The 18,085-nt window shown below is 40.8% G+C and overlaps 1 protein-coding gene across 1 annotated transcript; it reads left to right on the forward strand.

Annotated features, from left to right (window-relative positions):
- Positions 1-1,881: 1,881 nt before the first annotated feature.
- On the forward strand, positions 1,882-18,015 carry LOC127802748 (thioredoxin M3, chloroplastic-like). Its single transcript, XM_052338754.1, has 2 exons — positions 1,882-2,260; positions 17,488-18,015. The coding sequence occupies exons 1-2, from the start codon at positions 1,960-1,962 to the stop codon at positions 17,805-17,807; spliced, it is 621 nt and encodes a 206-aa protein (XP_052194714.1). The 5' UTR covers positions 1,882-1,959; the 3' UTR covers positions 17,808-18,015.
- The last annotated feature ends 70 nt before the right edge of the window (positions 18,016-18,085 follow it).

Genomic DNA, 18,085 nt, shown 5'->3' on the forward strand with positions numbered 1-18,085 from the left:
ATTATATTGTCCTTGTTATAATATTTATTCGACACAGACAAAATGAGAATAAAGGCGTGGGCCACACTTTGATGGGGCGTTTGGTATAGAAAAAATTTTAAGATTTCTGAAAATGTTAGGTTGGGAATCTGTATTCCTATATTTGATACAACTTTTTTATAAAAAGAATCCTGAAAAATAAGATTTCCAAAAATAATTTTTAATCAACTTTCTCACAAAAAGATTTTCATTGGGGGTTGGGAATCCAAGTTTCCCATGGACTTGGGAATATTTTTAATAAATAAAAAGACTAAAACATCCCTTACCCTTTTATAACCCCATACAAACATATTATATATTAAATATAAAAATATATTATAATATATTTATATTATTTATTATCAAATATTATATATATTAAAATAGATATTCATACAAACATATATATTATGTATATATATATTTTTATATATATATACACATGCATATATATATACATAATGTGTAAAAAAATAATATTTTTTTATTATCTAAAGATATTGTGGGTCCTAATATTTTATATAGTAGAAGAAATTTATTATTTTTAAATAAAAAATTAAATAAGGGTAATTTTGAAAAAAAAACATAAATTCCCAATAATATTACATTTAAACCAAACATAAGAATATAAGATTCTCATAAAATAATACTTAACATTCCTGAGAATGTTTCAATATATCCAAACATAGAATTGCATAAATCTTGGGAATCAAAGATTTTCAAGAGCATTTATAAGAATCGTGAATCCCAATAATTTAAAAACTTTTCCCGTACCAAACGCCCCATCAATCTAATGCTAACAGGAGAACAAACATATTTAATAGTATCCATAATCACAATCGAGTGTTGTAGGAAAATATAAAAGCAAATAGTAAATTATTCAAAAAAAACTTTGAAGGTGATATATGTTATAAGATTTAAGGATAATTTTCACCTTTTGAATGGTTTAAAAGGCAAAGTATCATTCTAAAATACAGTAAATTATTCGAAAAGCACGTGTGCATTTCTAGTTTTAAAAATAAATAAAATAACAAGCAATGAACACAAGAATCTGTCAAACAATAGTAGTATGGATGGGTTGGGATAGCTAAATATTTTATTTTTCACAAATGTAAGGAGATGCCATATTTATCAATAAGTGACAATAATATTAAAGAAGAAATTTATATACGAATATGAGGGAGAAAACTAATTTAAATTGAAATATAAATAATAGGATAAAATAAGAATTGTAGACCAATTATTTTGTCAATATCTCGATTATTTTGTCAATATCAAATATTAATTAAAAAGTAACTATCTCATGTAATACAATAATAAGATAAATTTTGGAGAAAATAAATACAAAATATTACAATTTGTGTTGTAGTTCACGCACGGAAGTAAATTCTTAGATTTGCCTTAAATTGACCTAATCTATGTGTGAGAGCCCAAATCTATTCATAGTTTTCATAAGTTTATAAGGATATAATGAATATTAAAAACAAGTAAAAATGTTTGTAGCATAGCAATAGGAGATTGAAAGTATTGAAAAACTATTTAAAATATCACTTAATTTATAACACTAGATTTAAAAGACATAGCTGCATAATTGCCATATAAAATATTTTAAAGTTTCGAGTAGACTTTGAAGATAATTACTACTTGCAATGCCTCTGCTCACACCCTTACGGGTGCTTCTAATTGGGGAGAAAGAGCAGGAGGGAAACCATTGCCTTTGCAACATTTTTAAGGATAGCAAATGTAATTTCCTAAAAATAAAAAGGCAATCCTAGAATTAGACCAAATGTTCACGGTGATTTGGTAATATGCCAAATGTAGTATTATATTGTTGTTAATATTCACGGATAGAGCTGGCCCGGCTGACGAAGATAAAGAAGCTAAGATCAGTGAGTCAGCCACCGGTCCGCCGTCACATCCACCGGCCGGAATCAAAAAAACATGCTTTTCTCCTCCTCCTCTCCCCTCGTATCCCTTTCAGTATTGGTACTTCATTTCTCATTGACATTCGATATTCATACATTGGGACCAGTTTCCATTTCGAGATTGCGTTCGCTTTGCGGTGATCTGACAATGGCTTCTCACGCTTGTGGCTCGCCCTTCTCTTCGTCTCACACCCTCTCCTTCGCAAACCCTAAGCCCTCGTCGTTGCCTTCCCTCTTTCGACTTCGGCCCAAAACTGGCACCGGGATTCGGAACTCTCATCTCCGTCCGAGAGTCTCGTGCCGCCGTGAACCCGAAGGTAATCTCTTCACATGCTCTATGGGAAATCATCTGTGCACAGGAGATTGTTTGTGTTGCTGTGACAAATTGTTTTTGATTTCTGTTTTCTACAGAGCTCGCGCTTTTCGTGGCCAAAGCGATAGAAATTCGGCCTGTTCACTTTTAAAATGCTTTTAGTTGATAGTTCATGTTTAGGGGAAGATTACTTGGACAACTTCTCAATGATCGTTTGCTTGCTTCTTGCCCTGATTATAGATCGTAGGAGCGCATGCTTTGCTGGAGCCTGTAAACCCGCTAATAGGTTATAGGATCACATTTTAGAAAAACAGATGTGGAAGTTAATTGCAGGAACAAAATAGATAGTATCTCTAGCCCAGCCATAGTTGATTAAGTGGAAAAAAGAATCTGTATATGAATATGTTTCCTGTAGATTGTGGAACCGGAGTCTAAATTTGCTTTCATAAATTCTCAACAAATACGGGGTTTTTTGATTAATGCCTATGATCATTTGGTGGCATCTTAGATGGGAATGGCACGACCCTATTTATAAGCAAAATTGGGAACCTACATGTGAAGATAAAAATAAATCCTCCCATTAAGGATGATTGTATCTCACTACTTGTTAGAAACTGAGTTTACATAATAACCCTTTAATCACATTTTTTTTTCATTTAATCAAAATAATTATCCAATTATGACAATAATAGTTTGAAAAGCAGGCGATAAATATGGACCACATTTAAGTCTCCAAATGGGAGACATTTGTATCATAGGTGTGGGTAGTCTTTACTCTTTTCAGTAATTTACCAGAAGGAAGCCATTCATCCTTGTGATAAGGATATGGTGCTTTATGACAACATTCATGACATGCCTTAGGATTGAAAGGAGCAATGAATTCAAGGGAAAACTTCATCTATTGAAAGATCATGTAGCTTGAGATGCTCTTGGAGGGAAAAATTGGGTCTAGCATCCTATCTTTATACCTTGTGGGAGATCACAAGGCTCAAGGTTTGGGTGTTGTCATGATAGACAAGAGAAAATCCTTGAATCAGTGTGATACAAGGACGGGCAGAGGGAGTGGAAGAGAAGGAGAAAGATTAGAAAAGCGTATGAGGGAGAAGAGTATGAGAATAGAGAGAATGGTGGAGGAAAATTCTTAATTCATTCATGTCCTCTTTCCATCGGTGGAGGAGTTAATATACTCGCTCGGTGGGGAGAATCTCGCCCATGCAAGTGGTTACAGCCGATTACCTTAGATCCCTTTCCTAACCAATTCCTTTGTCTTTTCCTCAGGCCTTACACGTGGCCTGACATCTAACCGAATGCTAGCTGTAGCAGAAATATTCTAACGGAAATAAGGAATTACAACCAAGCCGAAAATTAACTAGGCTAAGAGCAAAAATTTAAAATATCTGCAGCAGGTTCGTGACAACTTTCCCCCCTTGAGATGTTTCTTGTCCTCAAGAAACGCTGAGGAGGCTCGCAACTCTCGGAAATTGTTGCAGTAAGCTTGGAAGATATTCCCAAGTGCTATGGTGAGTGTCCTCTTGCCTCCATTTCACCAAAACTTGAATGATGGGAATCCCATGGTTATAAATCACTCTTTTGTCCATGATAGCCTCCGGCTCCTTCTGCTCATCCTTCTCCTTCTCCTTAGATGTTGCTGGCAAGGCTGAATTGACCTGTTCGATTCCGGTGGATTTCTTAAGGAGAGATACGTGAAAAACTGGGTGTATGTGAGTACCTTCCGGTAGCTGGAGTTTATAGGCCACTTTGCCTATTTTTTTTGTGATGGTGAACGGACCAAAGTACTTAGGGCTTAATTTAGTGACGGGCTGTTGGCTAATGGACTTCAGATGCTGGTATCTTAGCCGTAAGTATACTTGCTCTCCCATCTCAAACTCTCGGTCGCTTCTCTTTCGATCCGCGAATTGCGTCATCCTGTTCCTGGAAGAGGCCAACTCTTGTTTTAGTTGTTGCACCACTTCCCTCCTCTGCTGCAAGTAGTCATCCACTGATAATTCCGTAAAGGGTCCTCTTATAGCTGGCAGCAGCAGGGGTTTAAACCCATACAATGCTTCAAAGGGAGACATCTTTAAGGCTGAGTGATAGGTGGAATTATACCACCATTGAGCTAGGGGGAGCCACTTGTGCTAGTGCTTTTGCTGCATGATACACATGCATCTCAAGTATGTTTCTAGTACTTGATTTACTCGCTTCGTCTGCCCATCCGTTTGTGGATGGTAGGCTATTGACATATTGAGCCGAATTCTCATGGACCCCATGAGCTCTTGCCAAAATCGGCTGGCAAAACCTTGTCACGATCGGATACAATGGTTCCCGGTACGCCATATTGAGAAACCACCCTGTCAATGAACAGCCGAGCCACTTCTTTGGCCGTGTAGGGGTGAGCTAACCCAATAAACTGAGCGAATTTGGTAAACCTGTCCACCACCACCATCACATTGTCTTTTCCTTCTGACTTAGGCATCCCCTCGACAAAGTTCATGGCTACGCTATTCCAAGCTCTGTTTGGTATAAGCAAAGGTTGTAGGAGGCCCGGGTGGGCCACATTTTCCAGCTTACACCTTTTGCACGTATCGCACTCTAACACAAACCTTTGGACATCTCCTCTCAAGTTAGGCCAGTGAAATATCTGCTTAATCCTCAAGTAAGTATTCTGAATGCTTGAATGCCCACCCACTGGTGACTCATGTAGAGTTTGCAATATTCTATGTTTGAGGTTTCCTCCCTTTCCTATGACAATCCTCCCTTTGTACCTCAACAGCCCTTCTGTTAAGGTGTAACCGTCAGCCCCCCTTGGTGATACCACCACTTCCTCTAACGTCTTCTTCATCTGCTCATCCCCATCATAGCTATCAATTACTTCTTGACACCATGCCGGCACTACCGCAATAATTGCTGAAGTGCTGCCCTCTTCTTAGCGCCTTGATAGTGCATTAGCCACCACATTTTCTTTACCTCTTCTGTACTGTATAGAGTAATCGAGCCCCATCAGCTTAGCCATCCCTTTTTTTTTGCAGTTGAGTGTGTAATCTTTGCTGAAGTAGAAACTTGAGACTCTCATGGTCTGTTTTAATAATGAATCTGCTGCCCTCCAAATAGTGTCTCCATTTCTCCATTGCCATCAGCACTGCTAGGAACTTTTTTTCATAGATACTTAGCCCCAAATGCCTTGTGCTGAGGGCCTGGCTTAGAAATGCTAGCGGTCTACCCCTCTGCAGGAGAACTGCACCAATGCCTACACCACATGCATCCGTTTCCAGTGTAAAGGGTTCGTTGAAATTGGGTAACCCCGGAATGGGGACTGTCCCCATTGCTTCTTTGAGCTTTTGGAAAGCCTCCTCAGCCTCCCCTCCCCACTTGAAATTTCCTTTATTCAAGAGTTCTGTCAGTGGCCGACTCAAAACCCCATAGCCTTTTACAAATCTCCTGTAATAACCGGTTAGACCAAGGAATCCCCTTAATGCCTTAAAGGTTGTGGGTTTAGGCCAAGTGAGCATAGCTTCTATCTTCCTCGGATCTGTTTTCACCCCTTCACCAGAGATTAGGTGACCCAAATATTCAACTTGGCTTTGGCCAAAAGAACACTTAGATCTTTTGATGAAAAGCTGATTGGATTTGAGGACCTCTAGGGTAGTTTTCAGGTGCTTTAAATGCTGGTCAAGAGAGGGACTATACACAAGAATATCATCAAAGAAGACTAGTATAAACTTTCTCAAATATGGTTCAAAAATTTGGTTCATAAGGGACTGAAAAGTGGCTGGGGCATTGTTGAGCCCAAAGGGCATCACCAAGAACTCAAAGTGCCCATGATGGGTTCTAAAAGCAGTCTTATGGATGTCTTCATGCTTCATCTTGATCTGGTGGTAACCAGATCGAAGATCCAACTTGGAGAATATGGTTGCATTGTGTAGTTCGTCTAGGAGATCTTCTATTAGGGGTATTGGGAACTTGTCCTTTATGGTGATGGTGTTTAATTAGCGATAATCCACACAAAAGCGCCAGGTCCCATCCTTCTTTTTAACTAAGAGTACTGGTGAGGCGAATAGGCTATGGTTGGGTCTTATGAAGGACTGGTTCAGCATTTCTCTCACTATTTTTTCGATTTCTGATTTTTGGGTTGGCGAATATCTATAGGCCCTGATGTTTATGGGTTCTGAATTTGGCTTGAGATGGATGGAATGGTCCAGGTTGCGGGAAAGGGGTAGGGTGTTAGGCTCAGCAAACAGGTCCCCAAATGTAATAAGCAATTCATCGATAAGATACTGAGAGTGTACCTGGTCAATCCTCCCTTGTGGGCTGCAGGTCACCACTTTCAGTTCCCCCACCGTTAGCTGTTCCCATCCTTCGCCCGCAGCTACCATTGAGAATAATTGGGCCAGCTTGCTCCAGTTATTTTTGAATGCCTTATGCAGCCTCTTCCCTGTTATCAGCTTGCATGTCCCAGTCTCCCTTCCTCCTTTTAAGGTCATCCTCTTTCCTCCCTTGTCAAAGGAGACTTCCATCCTATTAAAGTCGAAACTTATGGGGCTCACCCCTTTCATCCAATCCACCCCGAGCACCATGTCACAACCCCCCAGTTGTAATAGCCTAAGATCAGCTTCAAACACCTCTCCTTGCATCTCCCACTTAAATCCATAGCAAGCTGAACTGCTCAACATCTTACCCCCGTCCACTACTGTCACACTAAGGGGCTGGGTATTAGAGAGCTGGCACTTCAGCTTTCTAGCGATTTCCCCATCCAAGAAGCTATGGGTGCTTCCGCTATCTATTAAGACCAGCAAGCCCTTGTCCTTCACTTTCCCTTCCATCTTGATTATCTTGTTGTCGGTTACTCCCTTCAAGGCATGGAGTGATATCTCCCCATTACTCTCATTCTCAGATTCCTCCTCCTCTTCACTTTTATCTCCTTCCTCTTCTTCCAGTGTTTCTGAGTTTCCCTCCAATAGGAGAAGTTGGCGTTTACACTGATGCCTTGTAAAATACTTATCTCCGCACCTGAAGCACAGTCTAGGCTGTCGCCGCTGGTCATTGTGCCTCGCACTTGGTTGGGGTATCGTTGGGGGCCTCATTCCAATATTGCCCCCGGACCACTCGCGGCCAATTCCTCTTCCGCCTTGGTGGGAGGATCCTACCGTCATAGTTTTAGTTTGTTGCCTCTGTTTCTTCATCAATGCTTCTACTACCATCTCTTGCAACCGGGCACTCTCTACTGCTTGCTCCACCGTCCGAGGTCGGATCATTTTAACCATTAGCCTTAAATCATCACTGAGGCCGCTCAAGAAACTAGACACAAAATATGCTTTAGACAGGTGCGGATCTTGACTACTCATTAGAGATCGCAGCTCCTCAAACCTTTTCAAGTAGGTTTTCAGCTCACTCATTTGCCTGAGTTTATTAAACTCTTCAATAATGTCGGTCATACTACGTTCCCCAAATCTCTCACATAGCTTCTTGGTGAACTCTCCCCACATAGGCTGGCCCCTCACACTAACCCATCCTTGGTACCATGCATCCACCACGTCATCAAAGTAGGCAGTTGCTAAGGCCACTCTCCGTCCCAATGGTATGTCATACCAATTAAATATTCTTTCGCACTTCCGCACCCACCAACGGGGATTGTTACCCTCGAAAACAGGTATCTCCATTCGGGACATGGGAAAACCGGCTTGTTGGCGATGCTCCTGTTCTTCACGTCCCCTATCCAGCATTATTCCTTCCCCCATGTCCTGATCATTCTCCATATCAGGAGTTTTAGGCCTATTTCGTCCCCTCTCATGATGTAAGAGAGGTTCTGTTCTATCACGCAGGAGAAAGTCGGGGGCCAGACTGACTGGGTTTTGCCGTGTAAACATCAGCATGAATTGCTGGAGCTGGTTACCCAGCTCTTCCCTCGTCTGCACCATCTCTTCGTGTAGTTGAAGCAGTGTTCCATCTAGCTTTTGATCGATCGACAAGATTGCCTCGTGATTGCGAGTGTTCCCCAGTTCGAGCTGGTCTACTCGTCTCTGGACCTCAGCCGTGGACGAGCTAACCTGTTGCAGTTGGGTCTCCATGTTTTTCATGCGAGTTCCTTCCGCCATGAGTTAGAGACAAGCCTGGCCTGGAATCGAGCTCTAATACCAATTTGTCATGATAGACAAGAGAAAATCCTTGAATCGGTGTGATACAAGGACGGACAGAGGCAGTGGAAGAGAAGGAGAAAGATTAGAAAAGCGTATGAGGGAGAAGAGTATGAGAACAGAGAGAATGGTGGAGAAAAATTCTTAATTCATTCATGTCCTCTCTCCATCGGTGGAGGAGTTAATATACTCGCTCGGTGGGGAGAATCTTGCCCATGCAAGCGGTTACAGCCGATTACCTCAGATCCCTTTCCTAACCAATTCCTTTGTCTTTTCCTCAGGCCTTACACGTGGCCTGACATCTAACCGAATGCTAGTTGTAGCAGAAATATTCTAACGGAAATAAGGAATTACAACCAAGCAGAAAATTAACTAGGCTAAGAGCAAAAATTTAAAATATCCGCGGCAGGTTCGTGACAGGTGTGTGTCTGATGCCTTGGGAGTAAATGAACATAATGTAACATGTGGGGTGCATAAACCAATTTTGTATCCAGAGCTGAACTAGCTCGCGTGCCGAGTCTACTGACTATTGGGATTGGTGCCTCCACAAGAGAGTTGTGGGAATGCATGCAAGTTGATGGCAAAATTTGAAAAAGGATCTGTCACGGTTGTGAAGTAACTATAGGATCGCACTCCTAATTCAGGTTGAATTAGGAAGATACAATCGGTTTAGCAAAGAAAATAGAGAGAATGAAGAGAAAAAGAGAGAGGAAGAAGACACTTAGAAAGAGAGAAAGATAGAAGAGAGAAGGAATATCAGAAATTCTATTGATCTTCGTTTTCCCCTTCCAAGAGAGACTTGGAAGGTGATATACTCGGGTAGGATGCTTGCTGGCATAGACAATCAATCCTCCCCCAACGGTTGTAACAACATCTTTTGTCATATTCTAGCCCTTTACATGTGGGCAATCATTGGTTAACAAACTATTATAGAATTTACAATAGTAAAAATATTACTACGAATTATAGCCTAATGCAAAAAATTAAAATTCATGCTACTAAGAAGTATTGTCATGACAATTTCCCTCCCTTAACGAATTTTTTGTCCTCAAGAAATGCTACGGAGGTTGGTTGTCCTCGGAAATTGCTTGAGGAGATCCAGGAGATACTCCCAAGTGCTGCAATTAGACGAACTACCCTACCACTTGACCAATACTTGGATAAGGGGAGCCCCGTGCTTGTACACCACACTCCTCTCAAGAATATCTTCTGGTTCCATCGATCTGTTAGTTTCTTTAGGGAGTATAGGCAAGGCAGTACTCACTGGTTGGGTTCCCATTGAACTCTTTAGGAGGGACACATGAAACATTGGATGGATTTAGGACTCTACTGGTAACCGTAGACGATATGCCACCTTCCCCACCCTGGCCTCTATGGGAAAAGGTCAAAAGTACTTTAGGCTGAGTTTAGTTACATTGCCTTGAGTAATTGACTTCAGATGGGGGTACCTTAACCTCAAATACACCTTGTCCCCTACTGCAAACTCTCTCTCACTTCTTTTCCTGTCAGCAATTTGTTTCATTCGATTTTGGGCCGATGCTAACTCTTACTTCAGTTGTTGCGATACCCTTCTCCATTCCTGTAGATAGTTTTCCACTATTACCACATTAGATCCCCTCCCCCAATGGCAGATAGGATAGGTGGTTTGTATCCAAATAGGGCCTCGAATGGGGACATTTTAATAGAAGAATGGTGGTTGGTGTTATACTACCATTGGGCCAAAGACAACCACTAATGCCACTCCTTAGGTTGTAAAAGACAAATGCACCTTAAATAGGTTTCTAAGCTTTGGTTCACCCTCTTGGTTTGCCCATTTGATTGAGGGTGGTAAGCTATAGACATGCTTAATTTAGTTCCCAAGGCCCTCATGATTTCCTACCACATCAGACTAGTGAAAATTCTGTCCCGGTCTGAAACAATGTACTCAGGGGTCTCATATCTCTTTACCACTCGGTCCAAGAAGGCTCTAGCCACCTCTTGAGCTATATAAGGGTGAGTTAACCCTATGAAATGAGCAAATTTGGTCAGCTGATCTGCTACCACCAATATACTGTCTTTACCCTCTGACTTGGGTAACCCTTCCACAAAATCCATGGACACACTTGTCCAGGCTTGGTTGGGGATAGGTAGTGGTTGCAATAGCCTGGGGTAGGCTATCGTTTCTGACTTACACCTTTTGCAGGTGTCACAAGCTAGCACAAATCTTCTAACTTTTGCTCTCATTCCCAACCAATGAAAAAGTTGTCTAACCCTCAAGTAGGTGTTTTGCACTCCTAAATGCCCCCCTATAAGAGACTCATGTAAAGCTTGCATGATTTTAGTTTTGAGTTTTGCATTATCTCCAATCACCACTCTCCCTTGGTATCTCAACATTCCTTCTACTAAGGTGTACCCCTCCTCTTTGGCTCCAGCAGCTAACCTTTCTAGTAGCTCCTTTATCTTCTCATCTTCTTCATGGCTATTAATCACCTCTTGGTACCACTCCGGGACTACCAGGGTTATGGTTGCTACACTCACTTTCTCATGGCATCTCGATAAAACATCAACTACAATATTTTCCTTTCCCTTCCTATATTGTTTGGCATAGTCCAGACCCATCAGCTTAGACATACCTTTCTTTTGTAGCTAAGTTTGTTGTTTCTGTTGTAACAGAAACTTGAAGCTTTCATGATCTGTTCTAATTATAAATCTACCTCCTTCCAAATAATGCCTCCACTTGTCAATAGCCAGCCATCAATACAACTATAAACTCTTTCTCATAAATGCTGAGCCCCATGTGCTTAGGACTCAAGACTTGACTCAAAAATGCCAATAGCCTTCCCTCCTGAACCAACACTGCCCCAATGCCCGTTCCACTTACATCTGTTTCTAGAATAAAAGGCTTGCTAAGGTCAGGTAGCCCTAGGACCAGCACCCTGCTCATAGCCCCTTTCAACTTCTCAAAAGCCTCATTTGCTAAAGGCCCCCAATTGAACCCCCCATTCTTCAAAAGGTCTGTCAGGGGCTTGCTATTGGCTCTGTAGTCCTTTACAAATTGGCGGTAGTACCCGGTTCATCCCAAAAATCCTCTTAGGGCCTTCATCGAAGTAGGTCTTGGCCAAGACACCATAGCCTCTACTTTTCTTGGATCTATGCTAACCCCTTCCCTGGATATGATATGCCTCAAATACTCAACCTTTCATTGACCAAAAGCACACTTAGATTTCTTAATAAAGAGCTGGTTAGATCTGAGGATCTCAAAAGTGGTCTTTAGGTGAGATAGGTGTTGATCAAAAGTAGGGCTATAGATGAGTATATCATTAAAGAATACCAATATAAATTTTCGAAGATAAGGTTCAAAAATTCTGTTCATGAGGGATTGAAAAGTGGTTGGAGCATTGGTGAGCCCAAAGTGCATCACTAAGAATTCAAAATGCCCATGGTGGGTTCTAAAGGCTGTTTTGTGTATATTCTCAGGTTTCATTCTAATTTGGTAATAACTCGAGCGTAAGTCAAGCTTAGATAAGAATTGGGCATTGTGTGGTTCATCCAAAAGGTCCTCAACAAGGGGTATAGGAAACTTATCCTTGATGGTCATGGCATTAAGTTGGCTGTAATCCACATAAAATCGCCATGACCCATCTTTCTTCTTAACTAATAAAACTGGGAAAGCAAAAGGGTTTTGGTTAGGGTAGATGATAGATTGTTGAAGCATATCCCTAACCATTTTCTCAATCTCATTCTTTTGGATTGGGGGTATCAGTAAGATCTAATGTTAACAGGTTCGATATTTGGCTTTAGGTTAATAGTGTGGTCATAAATTTTGGTAGGGGGGAAGGGATGTGGGCTCAACAAATAGATCCTCATACTCTACCAGCAATGTATTAAGGAGATCTAAGTGATGTACCTGGTCGGGCATACCTTGGGGTGTGCTGACTGTCAAGAATATTTCTCCTTGCATCTTTTGATTGGCCATAATTGAGAATAGGTGTGCCAACTGATTCCGCTTTCCTTTGATCACCTTCTGCAACCTTCTTCCAGAAATCATTTTGCAAGCCCTTGTTTCTTTTCCCCTTGTCAATGTCATCTTCCTTCATTCTCAAAGGAGACCTGCATCCGGTTGAAATCAAAGTTAATGAGGTTCACCCCCTTCATCCAATCCATGCTAAGGACTACATCACAACCCCCTAGCTGCAGTAGCCTTAGGTCTGCCTCAAATCTCTCCCCTTGCATTTCCCAACCAAAGCCATTACAGGTTGATTTACTCATCACTTGATTCCCATTGTCTACTGTCACACTCAGGGTGGGGTTCTTGTGAGCTGACACTTGAGTCTTTTGGCCGTGCTTTCATTAAGAAAGTTGTGGGTACTCCCACTGTCAATTAGGTTCATCAAGTTACAACCGTTAGCTTGACCCTCCACCTTGATAATTTTATTGTTAGCTACCCCATTTAGAGCATGAATTGAGATCTTGCCATTATCCTCCTCTCCATCCTCCTCAATGTCCTCTTCCTCTGTTTCCCCTTGAACCTCCTCTTCATCTCTTTCCAGTAGAAGAATCTGCCTTTTACATTGATGCCTGGGGTGGAACTTGTCACCACATCGAAAACAAAGGCCAACCAATCTCCTTGCTCCCTTAATTGCTCTCCATATGGAGTTGAACTCAATCCCACTATATTTTTTACTCCTTGATTTCCCTTCACCATATTCTGGTTATAATTCTTTCCCCCAACAGTGAATGTCCCAAGAACTATTCCGTTCTGTTGCTGCCTTTGCTTTTTCATTAATGCCTCTACCAACATTTCTTGTAATCGGGCACTCTCAAAGGCTTGCTCCATTGTCCTTGGCCTCATCATTTTCACCATTGGTTGTAACTCCTCACTAAGGCCACTCATGAAGCTTGACACGAGTGAGCTTCTGAGAGGTGGGGGTTGTGACAAATCATGAATGATCTTAACTCCTCAAACCTTTGCAAATAAGCCCCAACACTCCCTGTTTGTTTAAACTTATTAAATTCTTCTATAGTATCCGCCATACTCCTTTCCCCAAAATGCTCACATAGTTTTTCAGAAAACTCCTTGCACGTATAGTCTCACCTCACACTAAGGCACCCCTAAAACCAAGCATCAATTCCTTCATTGAAATAAGCAGTAGCTAATGATACCCTATGCTCCCTTGGTACGTTGTACCAATTGAATAACTTCTCACATTTTCTCAACTACCATCGGAGGTTGGCTCCTTCAAATACCAGCATCTCCATCTGGGGATGGGGAACCCTGGAGGATGGGTATGAGGTTGCTCATTCCTTCCCCTGCCCATTTCTCCCTCTAATCCTTTCTCAGGATCTACCTCAATCTTTGAGGTTTCTTCCATCCTATTCTTTCTATTCCCACGTAGGATTAGATTATCCCTTTCTCTAGGGGGAAAGTCAGGGGCTACTCTTACTGTATTTTGGCAAGTAAACATAATCATAAATTGCTGCATCTGAGCTCCCAGTCCTCTCCCAGCCTCGCCATTGACCCTTCCAAACTCTGTTCCATTCCTTCCAAAGAACTCTCCAGTTTGCGATCCATTGCCATGATCGCCTCATGGTTTTGGACACCCCCGATCTCCAATTGGTCAATCCTATTTTGGAATTCCGACATAGTTGAGCTGACTTGCTGCAACTGTGTCTTGAAATTCTTCATGTGGATTCCTTCCGCCATCATGCCAATCTAGCAGCCTCAGCTGAGAACTGATTTTCCGATACTAGATATTGTCATGGTTGTGAAGTGACAATAGGATCGCACTCCTAATTCATATTGAATTAGGAAGATACAATCGGTTTAGCAGAGAAAACAAAGAGAAAGAGAGAAGAAAAAGAGAGTTAGAAAGAGAGAAAGATAGAAGAGAGACGGAATATCAGAAATTCTAGTGATCTTTTCCCCTTCCAAGGGAGACTTGGAAGGTGATATACTCGGGTAGGATGGTCGCTGCCACAAACGATCAATCCTTCCCCAACAGTTGTAACAACATCTTTTGTCCTATTCTAGCCCTTTACACGTGGGCAATCATTGGCTAACAAACTATTCTAGAAGTTACAATAGTGAATAAGAAATACAAGTAGTAAAAATAATACTACGAAGTACAACCTAATGCAAAAAATTAAAATTCATGCTACTCAGAAGTATTGTCGTGAAAGGATCCAACCAGATCTTTCCATCCATTTGGTAGAAAAGGGAATAATCTGTGTATGTTATCACTGCACTACAGAATTTGAGAGTTTGTGCATAGGCACATAGGGTAAATTGATTGCAGACCCCTGAACTTTGTTTTTTGCCAAATCAATCGCTTAACTTTCCCGAAATAGCAATGATGCCCCTTTTGTTACTAATGGTGTTAAGTAAATAAACCTTTCGGTTGTACTTTGGTCTTTTGGCCTGAACACTACATGAACTTTATTTTTTGCCAAATTAGCCCCCAAACTTTCCCGAAAAGGCCACAACATCTCCTCTACAAAATTAAAAACTCAGAGAATAAAGTATAGGGGGTTTTTTTATTTTGTAATCCTACTTGAGAGTTTGTACATAGGCACATACATATATAAAACAGTTCTATTCATCAACTAGGAAATGACAAATAAGGAATAGGAATATATGTAGGAATAGTAACAATCTAAGATTTTCTAAATAGTCTAGCTTGGTGATATCATAACATATTGAGAGGTAAGATTAAGATGAATTGCTGGCTGTCAATTTATTACACCATCAGTGAATTGCATGGATTGAACTCAAGGGAGAGGCAGAGAAGTGTTGAATTGCAGAGTGGTGCAAGAAATCCAATGAAAATATTTGAAGCTATTGAGAGGTGATGCAAAGCAAGTATTCAGCAGATATACCTACCATGAAAAGGAGAAACTGAAAACTATGCCTTCAGATAAATACTGCTAAATGCTGTAATATCATTAAACTGAAAATTGCTATCTTGAGATTACTTTTGCTACACCATTGTTGTTGAGCAACAACACTGCTAGTTTTTAAAACTAGTGGAAAAGAATTATTGCATGTTCAACTGATCAAACTGATAGGGGAACTAGCTTTCTTGGTGTGTTTATCTTCACCCTGCAAAACAAGTTAAGTTGGAATAAGAGACATCAATAATTTTTAACCATAAATTTTTCTTATTTCTCAAACTAGCCACTCCACATTTTATGAATTGATGTATACCACTGTCTTTGCATCATTAGACAGCTAGTTCTACTTGCAGAAAAATAGTGATACATTAATCCTGGCCTGCAATTATAGAAATTCGGAATGGTATATGGAGCATTCTTTGGAGAAATATACCAGTCATGAAGTGAAGATCCTCCTAAGTTGTAAGGTTGCTTTGAGAAGTGAAGAAGCAGTGACGCTTCTAAAAAGCTTCCATAGCGTGGTGTGATCACCTGATTCTGAGTCCCTCCTAACATTGATGCCTTATCATTTTGTGCATTCATCTTAATGGAACTAGCCTGTGTTTTTACATTGGTTAAAAGGAAGCTGCATTCATGACTGCTATGAGTTGCTTTCTTGGATAGGATTGGCTTAAATAACAGCCTAATTTTTGCACTCACTTCTTTCTGGTTTTCTGGTCATACTTGTTAGATGTCCTGTGCTTTTTCTGACATAAGGTTTACTCTATGCAGCCAAAACTTTATTTAGAAAAGTGATGTATCAATCAACACCTCAATTTGAAATGTTACTATATGGGCATCCAAGGGGCTTGATTTGCATTCCCCTAATAATGGGTACATATTTGGGCCTCTACGAGTAACTTACTTTTGGGTGGGGGAATAAAGTTCTCTTCAATAAATAAAGGTTCTCAAATGAGTCAGTGCAATTGCACCATCATTTCTGTTTTTATAATTGTATTGGCAACTTTTTTATATTGCTGTTGTGATGTCTTTTTGGTTGTACATGTATAGGGACAGAAATTTAACCTGGTCCCACTGGAGCCTGCCCGCCCTAATTGGGGTGGGGTCAATGCTTGTTGACCAGGCTCCGGGCTAGGATCAGAGTTTCCCCAAATCAGTTTAATCAGGGATGGGGTGGGGATGGTATTTATATACTCCACTCCGACTGACCGGTTTTGGGGCAGGGATTGGGATTCCCCTAATCGGTTTAATCATAGATATGTGGGAATGATATTTTATGTACCCCGCCCTGACTTGTGTACTGCCCCATCTGTTATAATATTTACATTAATTTATATCTAAAATATATATACCCAATTACTCATAGTTCATTTCCCATTTTAGGCCTATTATCCAAACCCAAAGAATATGACCCAACCCACCTACATCTCATCCTCAAATCATGCTCGCTTTGAGTAGAGAGCAAGCTTGTTCCCTCGCATCAAGCATGCTGTGAGCAGAGTAGAACCAAGTTAGTGGTTTATTTTTTGTTTATTATTATTTCAATTTAACAATAAGTTTTAATTATTATTGTTTCCTTTATGGTCGTGGGTCGGGCATCCCTGTCCCCCATTTGGGGGGTGGGGACGGGGTTTAAAATTTATACCCTACTGAGGGATGCTTTGGGGAATGGGATATCGGGTAGGGGATGGGGTGAGCAAGACCTGGCCCTGCCTATTTGGCTTCTATATGCAAAATTCTAGAGCTGGGCCAGACTGTTAGGATTCGTTACTGTGAGGAGCAAAATAATGTGGTTTAAATGTGCAATCATGCCTTCTCAACTTAATTAACATTTATGCAAGTACACTTGTTTAAGAATTAATTATGATAAGTAGCAGTCAAAGGAGAGTTGTCCCTGTATTCATTACGATAGCTACATGGTACTCTTACTTTCAGGATTCTCGTGATATAAAGATCGGTTCAGAAATCTGTGTCATGCACTGAAATTTAACATCTATTCAGGTGACAAATAGAAGCCTAGAAAGAGTTGTTCTTGCAACAACTGGAAGCAAAAGAGATGTGAAAGATAATATAATCTGAAGTATGATATTATTCTTTCCCAACAATCCATTCCTGCCTACTTTTTGTTCTTATGGAGTGCTGCAAGCTGATGATCATATTCAGTTTTTATGTCGATAAAATGAAAAATTAAATTGCTCTCTTGGCTGTACTGTGTTCTTCGATCGTGCAGCTGCTGTTGTCACGGGGAAGAAGTGGGACGAGTTGATTTTGAAGAGTGAACTCCCTGTTCTGGTCGAGTTTTATGCTAGTTGGTGTGGACCCTGCAGAATGGTTCGCCGTGTGATTGATGAGCTCGCAACAGAGTATGCCGGGAAACTGAAATGCTTCATACTCATGGCAGACGATGACTTGCAAATTGCAGACAACTATGATATCAAGGCTGTTCCAGTGGTTTTGCTGTTCAAGAATGGGGAGAAACATCAATCTGTGGTCGGTACCATGCCCAAGGAGTTCTATGTGGCCGCCATCGAGAAGGTCCTGGTCTCATAGCTGTGATCAGACTCAACAAAATCCCAATTAGTCGGATCAAATTTGTCACCTGCCCCTCATTTCTTAGAAGAAGCAGCCGGTGCCTTTACACATTCATATATTTGTACATTTCTTGAATTATTTGGCTCAGTTTATGTATGAACAATGTAAGTTTGTTTAAAACTTAAAAAAGGGTATTTGATTTGATGCTGCTTTCTTGATCTCTCAATTAGTTCTTGGATTGTGTTTGTTGAAGTGGAATGATGTGTGTACATTTCACGTGTTGATGATAGTAAGGG

The sequence above is a fragment of the Diospyros lotus genome, chromosome 5, assembly GCF_014633365.1.
Source record: "Diospyros lotus cultivar Yz01 chromosome 5, ASM1463336v1, whole genome shotgun sequence".
In the NCBI taxonomy this organism is placed as follows: Eukaryota; Viridiplantae; Streptophyta; class Magnoliopsida; order Ericales; family Ebenaceae; genus Diospyros; species Diospyros lotus.